At 41.7% G+C, this 9,699-nt stretch overlaps 1 protein-coding gene and 1 long non-coding RNA gene across 3 annotated transcripts in view; one reads left to right on the top strand and one right to left on the bottom strand.

Annotated features, from left to right (window-relative positions):
• Positions 1–6: 6 nt before the first annotated feature.
• LOC126386347 (filamin-B) overlaps positions 7–9,699 on the bottom strand; it is an 81,716-nt gene continuing 72,023 nt past the window's right edge. For both annotated transcript variants that reach the window (XM_050038621.1, XM_050038622.1), the window contains 9 exons: positions 9,321–9,443; positions 7,866–8,132; positions 7,002–7,139; positions 6,800–6,915; positions 4,433–4,565; positions 4,144–4,320; positions 3,767–3,985; positions 2,552–2,761; positions 7–2,168 (listed from right to left, as the gene is read on the bottom strand). In XM_050038621.1, coding sequence (XP_049894578.1) covers positions 1,981–2,168; positions 2,552–2,761; positions 3,767–3,985; positions 4,144–4,320; positions 4,433–4,565; positions 6,800–6,915; positions 7,002–7,139; positions 7,866–8,132; positions 9,321–9,443 — 1,571 coding nt within the window. In that variant the 3' untranslated portion in view covers positions 7–1,980. The remainder of the gene's footprint in view (positions 2,169–2,551; positions 2,762–3,766; positions 3,986–4,143; positions 4,321–4,432; positions 4,566–6,799; positions 6,916–7,001; positions 7,140–7,865; positions 8,133–9,320; positions 9,444–9,699) is intronic.
• On the top strand, positions 4,487–9,327 carry LOC126386352 (uncharacterized). The gene is made up of 4 exons (XR_007569488.1): positions 4,487–4,626; positions 6,745–6,859; positions 7,005–7,152; positions 8,311–9,327. It is a non-coding gene; the product is annotated as an uncharacterized LOC126386352 (long non-coding RNA).

Below are 9,699 nucleotides of genomic sequence, written 5' to 3'. Positions count from 1 at the left end.
GTATCAAAAGAAGCAGTGATTAGGCAACAACATCCAGGTAAGACGTAAAGACAGATCTGATTTTTAATCATAATATTGTAGTTTTAATGCAGTGAAAGACTTTTCAAAGTACAGTCAAACACATACACTGGTAGAGAGGTGCTGAGGATGATAGACTTTGATTAATATCAATATCAAATCTGAACCCTCGTCATCCAGCATCTACAAGACTGTCATTTTTACTCTGTTCAAGCAGACGTGAAGTACATCAGAACTGAGCCACAAAGTTAAGTCAGATCTGTTCGTGTGAAAAAAATACAGCTGAAGGAATAACAGAAACAGCAATAAACCCAAACCTCTAGCACATAATTAAGTAGTCTGTTGTACAGTGCAGGGAACAGTAGTGGGAAGGCAGCTTTAACAGACATTGATTCGTTATGGCAACATTTAGTACTCAAGGGATTCTAGAACGTAGAAATCAACAATAAACATCAGTAGTCACGAACAGTTTGACACTTCTGTCGGAGCGAGTGCGGCCCATCCACACTTTGAAGAAACCTCATACTGCCAATTTAACCAAACAAAGAGTTCCAGTTTTCTTCTTTCAATTGAGATGTTAAAGGGATAGTTCTGATTTTCTGAAGTGGGGTTCTATGACGTACTTATCCATAGTCAGTGTATTATCTACTGTAGATGTCTGACCCCAGTTTGGAGATGCAGGCAGGAGTGCCACAATGGAGGCTTAGCAATGTATTGCCATGGATGCCACCTAAAAAAATATTCAATATCTGTCCAAGTGTATGCTATATTGAGAATATTGTCGCCGCTTTACCTTTCCTTCCGACAGCCCTTTCTGATGAGTAACTAAAACCTTTAACTCTCCTCTTTTCAAAGCCACCAGACTCCATTGACAAAAATACTTTAACTCACAGAACACAGGAGCTGTTGGTCTACCACTCTTGTGATTGGTTACACTTTTTTGTGTTACTGTGTGACTTTTGTGAATCCAAACTAACCCTTTAAAATACAGAAGTCACACAGTAACAAAAACAAACTACCAATCAAGGCAGCAGTAGATCAGCAGCTTCTGTGTTCTGAGAGGTAAAAGTACTGTTTTGGTCAAAGGAGTCTGATGGCTTTGAAGAGAGCGATATAACGGTTTCAGTTCCCCGTTCGAAAGGGCTGTCTAACGTTAAGGTAAAGCAATGAAAACACTGTAAATATAGCATACACTTAAACTGACTTTTGTTTTTTTTAGGTGGCAAAAATATGTTTTGCTGAGCTTCCGTGGTGGTATTCCTGCGTGCTTCTTCAAACTGGGGGTGTGCTGACCACCATCTACTGTAAGTTATACACTCAGTATGGATAGGTGCTTCAGTCCAAATCTAGTTTTGGAAACAGAGGCGCAGGTACACCGAGCTGTTGTGTTGTGACATTCTCACCAACTAAATGTCAAGCAATCATTAATTTACTGGTCAAGTATAAAAACTATCGTCAAGTGCAAAATTTGTCAATTGGCAATTCCAGGGCAGCAAAAATCAACTGAGATCCCTCTTTCCCAATCAAATTAATTCTGCCTGTTTTCTTTACAGCTCCAGTTTTAGGTCAGATTATGGTATCTTTTACTATTTTGCGTCCCTGATTCACTGCAGAAAGTGTGTCCAACTAACAGAGTACAGAGTCTCCATTCATGGATGTGTTCATTTTCTCCTCCCTTAAAAATTTCAGTTTTTTTGTTAGTTTTATAATTTTCTGAAACTTTTTTTCCCCCCTTTTTAAGGGCAGTTTGGCAAATCGAAAAACAAATGAATCAGTTCTCTCAGGGCTGAAAATCCTTTTTACTCGTGATTTAAACTGAACACATCTGAAAGCAAAATGTACACACAGAACTTTTAGATGCAACTTATTTACTGGACAATCATTTACAGTGTAACTTATGTGTCCATCTCTAACAGGGATGCAAAATGGTGCAGTAGGAATGACAGCAGGTTTCTTGGTGTCTCATGGGACGGTGACGTGGAAGGGGGAGCCCGGGATGTGGTCATCGCCCCACTTAACCACCAGGACGTAGTTGCCCCGCTCCCTCAGCATGTAGCTGACGTTGTACTGCAGATTGCCCAAGTGTTTGACCAGAACCTCCTCACAGGGGACCTGAGGACCGTGCACACCCACCAGGAGCATGTTCTTACCTGGGAAGTTGAAAGGAAGACATGTGAGTGAAGTATCAAAACATCAATTTATTTCAGAGTGATGACAGATGAAAGAAAAACAATCTGTCATAACTATCAAAATATAATATTACTCAACAACTTAATTGTTGAGATCTGAGGATGCATGGACATCACAAGACTGATTTACATCTCTGTGTATTTGTATCATGTTACAACAGAGTCTGCGTTTGTGTCTTGTGATCACCTGACCAATCATGTTGCTGCCCTAATGGATTCTATTTGTTTATAAACTGAAGGCAAATCCTTCCCTCTCCACAAAGAAACATTTCATGAGTCATGCATGCACAATTTATCATTACAGGTCAACAGTTAGAGCATGTTGTGGGTGGAGTTTTCCTTACCAGCTTTGCTGCAGTCGACAGAGAAGTTGCTCCTCTGGCCCACAAAGGCCTTACTGAGGCCGGGGCCTCGGCTCTGCACCTTGCTGGCATCAGAGTCACCCAGCCAGGGCATGGAGCTTTGGACGAAACTGCCGCTGGACGCTCTTACTGCTGGATCCACAGTCAGGGTTGACGTCTCACTGGCGTTGGTCACATTCACCAGCCGAGGACCTAAGAGAGGGAAAAGAGTCAGGTATGATTACTTTTGATAAAACTTATTGTGGAAGCTTGAAAAACTTTTTCAAAATGTTTTGGAGAGCAAACAAAACAAAAAGGTAAAAGTTGCTCCTCAAAAACAGGACGAGCTACTGCCCTCCTGCATTTTCCAGAATGCCAACTGACAAACCACAGTGAACCTACCACACTTAATTGCATCTAGGCTGGGTTTTTTTTGTTTGTTTGTTTGTTTTTCTCAGTATATGGAGAACAAACAAGGACACCAAGGGGGTCACCAAATACGTAGCTTTCAACTCTATGTCACTGTCGTCCTTCCATTTGCTGAAGACCATGAGATGGGGTTGAAAGCTAAAAACAAACTTTAATCAGGCAGATCATTGAGGGTTTTTTGACGCAAATTTAGTATTATACTAAATGGTAACATTTACAATTTACATTTGAGAAAAGTTAAACACTAGCTCTAGATAGGGCCATCTGCGTTGTTGCATTGGCCACTGTCGTTAGAAGCCCCTCCGCAACAAGCAGCGTTGGAAAAATGCTGGGTTTTTTTTTTTTTTTTTAATAACGTGAAATTCCTCATTCAGTGTTTTTATCAGTTTACATCACAGGGTCTGTTTGTTTTGTAGAGGAGGCCTCTGCTGATAATTCAGCTCCCAGTAAAAACCTCCTGAACAATTAACACTGGAGGAATTCTAACCAGGAGAAACTTCAGTTGATTGCCAGCTGCAATCCTCACTGCTAGATGCCACTACATCCCTCTAAATCTTACACACTGGACCTTTAAAGTCACTCAATTTATTTTTGTATTTTAGCCAGATTAGATATTTTTCTGTTTTTAAAATGCATTGGAGTGAGTATAAATATTTTATGATTAAGTAGCTAACCATGGTAAAGAAAAATGCACCAAACAACTAAACATACATAAATCACTAACAGCTGTTTTGTTGTTAAAGTGGCAGAGTACAGGAAAGTTTAACAAAGAGATGTTCATCATTTTACCTGTGACTTTGGCCTTGAATGGACTGCCATTAATGTGGTTCGGTCCTCCATATTTGATGCTGATCATATAGTTTCCAGGTGCCATGGGAGTGTACTGCACCTTGTAGCCCTCTGGAACCTCCTTGCAGTCCATCTTTACCTTGGATGGACCCTCGATGGTCACAGCCAGGGCGCCGGGGCCCGCCTTAGTGTTATTAATGATGAACTCTGACTGGCTACCTGCAGGATTTAAAGGGAAAAAACAGCAGCGTTTGTCACAGTGTTATCCTTTTGTTAAACACAAAAAAATTGACAAATGTATAATTTTGGCCTTTAATTAAAGTATTCTTATTATGTTATTGTTATTCTTATTATTAACCGACAGACAGGTGACCCACCTGTTGTGCCTCTCTCCAATCCAGCTCCATACGCTGAGACCAGACCGGGCTCTCCTGTCTGTCCTGGTTCCCCAACTCGGACCTGGAAAGGACTTCCTGGAATGTGAGAGCCGTTAAACTTGACGTCGATGTTGTGTACACCATTCTCCCTGGGGATGAACCGGATAGCGTACTTGTCTAGAGAAGAGGACAGGGGGATTTAGTTACCAGCAGCCCCAATATCTGACTTCTTTAGACCTCTATAAGTCATTAAATGTTGCCCTGGAAACACATAAAAACACACAGAGACCTCTTTCCAGCTCAGTGACGACACACTCCTCCAGAGCTCCAGAGGGGCTGTGGACTTTGGCCTCCAGCTTGCCCTGTGCTCCGTTTGTACACACTGCAAAGGATGCTGGGTGATTCACCTTCAGACCAGACTCCTACCAAGGTCGGACACACACAGTGTGCAGGGATGGACAGATGAACAGGGAAGACATTAAGGTAACACTTCAAAACACACACACACACACATATCCAACGGCATACTCACTTTTCAGTAGCGGAGTAAAGTACTACAAACAAAATAATGTTTTCACTCCATGTATTCTATTGACTGTCTTCTAGTCTTACCTGAGCTCCTGTTGGTATGGCGTAAGCAGACAGAGGCAGACGGCCACAGTGTTAAAAAGTAGAGTTACACACACTGACACTACAGTGTTACAGTACAGTCTTTAAAATGTTGTAAACATTATCAGATTTACTGAGTACTTCCTTGGAGTTAAAAAATAAATAAATCTCATTTTAAATTTGTTAAGAACTGCGGCTAAGATATGCACTGAGTGGGACATTTTATAGTGTTACTCATTAGTGCTCTCTGGTGGACAAACTATGTAACAGGGACACTTTTTAAATGACCTCAAACTTTTCTTTGGCATTTCTGTCCCGACATCTTTTTACCTACAAGCGGACGTATATGCCTTTGCTGATACTACAGAGATGAGCTAAATTTGACCAATTGGCTCTAATTGATACATTTCATAAACACATTAACTGGCTGGACAAAACGCATGGAAACTTGTGTCACAGTTTGGGTATTGTTTGAAATCTCTCTGTGGTAGTGCCCACATCAAAACAGTAGTTTAATTCCACACCTTACCGTTAATAACTGTTGTTATTATTATTATTATTATATTTTCAAATCAAATTTTACATGCACTACTATGTATACTAATGCTGGACAAATCAAAGTACCTCACTGTGTTGACTGTACTATACGACTCAGATTTACCTAACACATGAGAGTGTTACAGACTGAGCAGAGCAGAGATTTGTCTACAGCTACAGACAAACACACTAGTCTCTAAAAGTACAGCAGGAGTTCGCTGTGGCCCGCCTCTGTCTGCCGTAGCTAAGCAACCAGGGAGCTGATGATGATGATGATGCTGTTAAAAGCCTTTAAATGAAACACAAGAGAAACACCAGCAGTTCCACACCAGACAGTAGAGGGATGACCAGAGCCAGGCAAAACGTTCCAGAGAGGGAAGATTTCCTGATATAAATTTGAGGATAAATCCTAATGTCCGCCAGTACCACCATCACAACAAAACTTGAATAGTATCTAAACTCATCAGTTTGTGTCAAGGAAATCTGTCCAAAATGAAAACAGTTTAATAAGAGCCGAAACATTAATCTAGTAGTTGACTTTCGTGATCTGCAGCAACTATATTAATTGATTAATTGTCAGCAAAAATGCTGATCACTCTTTGGTCCTCCTTCTCAAATGTGAGGATTTTCTGCCTTTTTGTATACTACATGATTGTTAATTGATTACCTTTTGGTTTTAAGTTGGTTGAACAATGAAAATTGAAGATATAACTTTAGGCATTTTTTCACTGTTTTCTGACAGATAATATAAAGAATGGCACAATCAATTAGTTGATTATGAAAATAACGGCTAGTTAGAACACTGATTAATACTTGTGAATGTGTCCAAAAAGGATGAACCATTTCTTTTTTGACACTCTGAGGATTCCTTCAGTTCCTCTCTTGGGCCAACATGTCAACTTGACACAGAAACTGAGTTTGCTTGGCTGTGGTCACATCCATGAGGCCAGTTGCATAAAGAAAACTTAAACAATTTAACCTGACAATGAGAACAACTGCAAAGGTTCGACTGATCAGGGCCATTTAAGGCTAGCTTTAGAGAAACTCATCTCAGTGTTGAGTCTCCAAAGTACTTTGTTTTTGTTGCAGTGCAAAAAGTTCTAAAAACACGTTTAGACTATCATTAATTCACATTACAACTCTTGAAAAGACACCTCCTGCAGCTCTCTGATGTATTGAAACTCAACTGTGAGCTGTGTTGAGTTTTAAAACATGAGTGGGATTTTGGGGGCTTAAATCAGCGAGTTGGATTTTTAATGTTGAAATCCTGTTCAGCATTATTTCAAAGCAGCAGCCATTAAAAACTTGTTACTGCTACAGTGATCACTCGCCATAAATGTGATCCCAATGTTAAACCCAAACCAGTCGAACCATCACACCCAGTTCATGTTTTCTGTATCAAAGTAAAATCTGTCTTTACTAATGACATCACATTTTTATGCAACTGTGCCCCAGAGCCCTTTAGCAAGGCAGGGCAGGCTGGGTGTGGAGGTGTCTCCTCATGCCTCACCTGAAGGCCGGCAACAGTGAGGCGGCGTGCATCGTTCGCTGGAGCAACAACAGGAACAAGGTAGGGGCTGTCAGGGATGTGCTGGTCGTTAAACTTCACAGAAATCTCATAATCACCTGGAGAGGAGGGAGCGAGGTGTAAATTAGAGTCACAGAGATGCATCAGTGATCAATCATCAGGTTTAACTGTGTATTTTCTCTACCAGGCTCCTGAGCAATGTAAGAGACACCGCAAGAGCCGTCTTTGCGGTCCTCGAAGGAGATCTCCGCCCTGCTGGGTCCCTCCATGGCGATCGAGAGACCACCGGCCCCCGCCTCCCTTGTCCAGATACTGAAGTCAGCTGAGAAAGAGAGGTATGAGAAAACTTTAAATCCACAATACACAGACCTCTTTCTAACAGATTAGTCCAGGCGATACCTCTAGATTTGATTGTGATCCTACATGTAGTGATACCAATATGCTTAATTTTTAAGTGAATGGAATATCATGTAGGACAGAGTTATGTGTTTTTATTTATGAGGCAAAATAATCATAAATCAGCTACATTATCAGGAGCTGGAAAGCGTCTCTGTGGATACAAATCAACAATGCGATGACAACAATGTCCATCTATTTTTTATTTTTTTTTTATTATTATTTTTTTTAATTCTCTGTACTGTCTGTTGCCCTCAGCCTCACTGGTTCCTACAGAAGATGTAGATCTTTAAAAACAGCTCACAAATAGATATTTATCTTCTATTTATCTTCAATAAAAAGCTCAATAATTTCCAAAAATAGCTGGCCACAGTTTTAAGCAGTCATTAGTCAGGAGGAAATATAACACTTAATGGGGACTATTTGATGACATGATACACAGTGTAGCAGATTATGTATTTTTGGACAACAAATCAGTTCTTTGTTAATTTTAGTCTTTTCGTGGGATTTGTTGACAAACACAAAAAACAAACAAAAAAAACAGAACATATACAGACTTATTCTTATAGGTCAGGCATGTAGCCCTGATGTAAAGGAATGAATGTACTTGATGTTAAGTCCCTGTGAGGATGATGTCTGTGTGGGAGTCTACCTGGCTCTCCTGCCTGCGCTCCCTCTAGTCCTGGACCTCCTGCTCTCACCTTGGAGGCCCCGCCCTCTCCGAGAGGCCCCACAGTGAACTGGAAGGGGCTGCCTGGCACATGCTGGCCCCTGTACCTCACATTCACAGTGTGCACACCCATCTCTGTGGGTACAAAGCGCACACAGTAGGTGTCGTTACCCGCGGCGACCAGCTCGGCAGGCTGCTTTTTTCTAGAGGGGGAGATAACCTCCGCAGTGACTTCCTGCATGTCGATTGCTGCAAAGACAGACAGACAGTTTTATCACTTTTTTGTGCTAAAATGAAGTGAATGTTGGGTGGTAGTGAAATGAGAGAAGGAGATAACAAAGACAAGAGAAATAAGGAGCAGCTGCAACTTAATAAAGCATGTTATGTTGCAAACCTTGTGCTTCCAACCCTGCTTTTTTCCCCCTAGGGCTACAACGCACCCTCCACCCTGGCACCACCCTCCGGGCAGCAGGCATCAACGACCCAAACACCCCTCACTGCCCTCGTCCCCCTTGCCAGCACCAGACCAGAGAGGCCAGAGATGAGGCGCACGTGCCCAGGGAAGAAGCTCTGATCCTGCGCAACGGCAGCGGAACGAGTTCTGCAACCACTGGATCTTCCAGACCACCAGAGGGAGCAGTAGGAGCGGGAGGAGGTGGGAGAAAGGAGATGCCGAGATAACGCCAGAAGGAACCAGCTCACTGGAGGAAGAGAAGGGAACGAGGACAAAGAGGTGGAAGAAGAAGAAGAGAGGAACAATTGGTGACAGGGACAGAAGACAAAGGAGGAGAAGATAAGAAGAAACTGAAGAGGAAAAGAGAGAAGAGGAGAAAGTGGATTTGGACAAAACAAGAAAAAGACATACAAACGAGGAAAGATTAGGGCAGAAAAGAAGACAAACTGACAGACGAAGGAGAGATGAAGAAATGTCAAAATAGATTTTTTTTAAAAGGAGGCAGGGTGACAAAGGGAAAGACGGAAGAAGAGGGAAAGAGACAGGAAAAGAAGAGATTAAGAAAGGACAAGACAAAGCTAACAGACAACAGTCATTACAAAGCAGCAGAAAGAAACGAGACAGAAACTAGAGAAATGTCATAACTTCAGACATGAAACAGTTTTAGAAAAGGAGGAGCTGCTCTGGTGTTGCAGGACGTGTTCAGTCCGAGCATGTCTCCAGATTTCAGCTGGGCAGAACGCTGACAGTCTGTGACACATCGAGACTTAACAAGTTTAAGACCCGCTCATTTGTACCTTTTATTGACCAATAAAACAACCAAACACCCAATGTCTACATGTGAGGGATACTAACAAGACGAAATCTACTGCGCCTGCCATCAAGGTGGTCCAATCATGAGCCTTCAGACTAGTGAGGAGAGAAAGCGTGTGTGTGTGTGTGTGTGTGTGTGTGTGTGTGTGTGTGTGCGAACTGTATTGTACCTGGTATCTTCACACTGAGGTCACAGACACTCCCCACGCTGGCAACAGATGCCGCCTTCTGTCGTCGTGTGATGCTCTCACGTATACGGCCCTCCCCTGTCACCCGCACCGTGAATGGACTTCCTGTTGATAAACATAAACACATCTTAAATTATTTGTCTGAAAAGATAAACTTAATTTTCATTCATTAAAAGTCTACTCTTCCCTAATCAAAATATCCAGAATCTATGATGATGCTAATAGTTTTTGTTTCAGAAGTTTACCTGCTGGATGCATTGTGTCTCCTGCTTCTCTAAAAAAATTCTATTAGTTAGAAGGACTTGTTTGTATATGCAGATGATGTGATGCTCAGTGTGAAGAGTTTTAATGTCTTCTTAAA

This window comes from Epinephelus moara, chromosome 24, assembly GCF_006386435.1.
Source record: "Epinephelus moara isolate mb chromosome 24, YSFRI_EMoa_1.0, whole genome shotgun sequence".
NCBI lineage: Eukaryota > Metazoa > Chordata > Actinopteri > Perciformes > Serranidae > Epinephelus > Epinephelus moara.
This window is presented reverse-complemented; position numbering and strand designations above follow the sequence as displayed.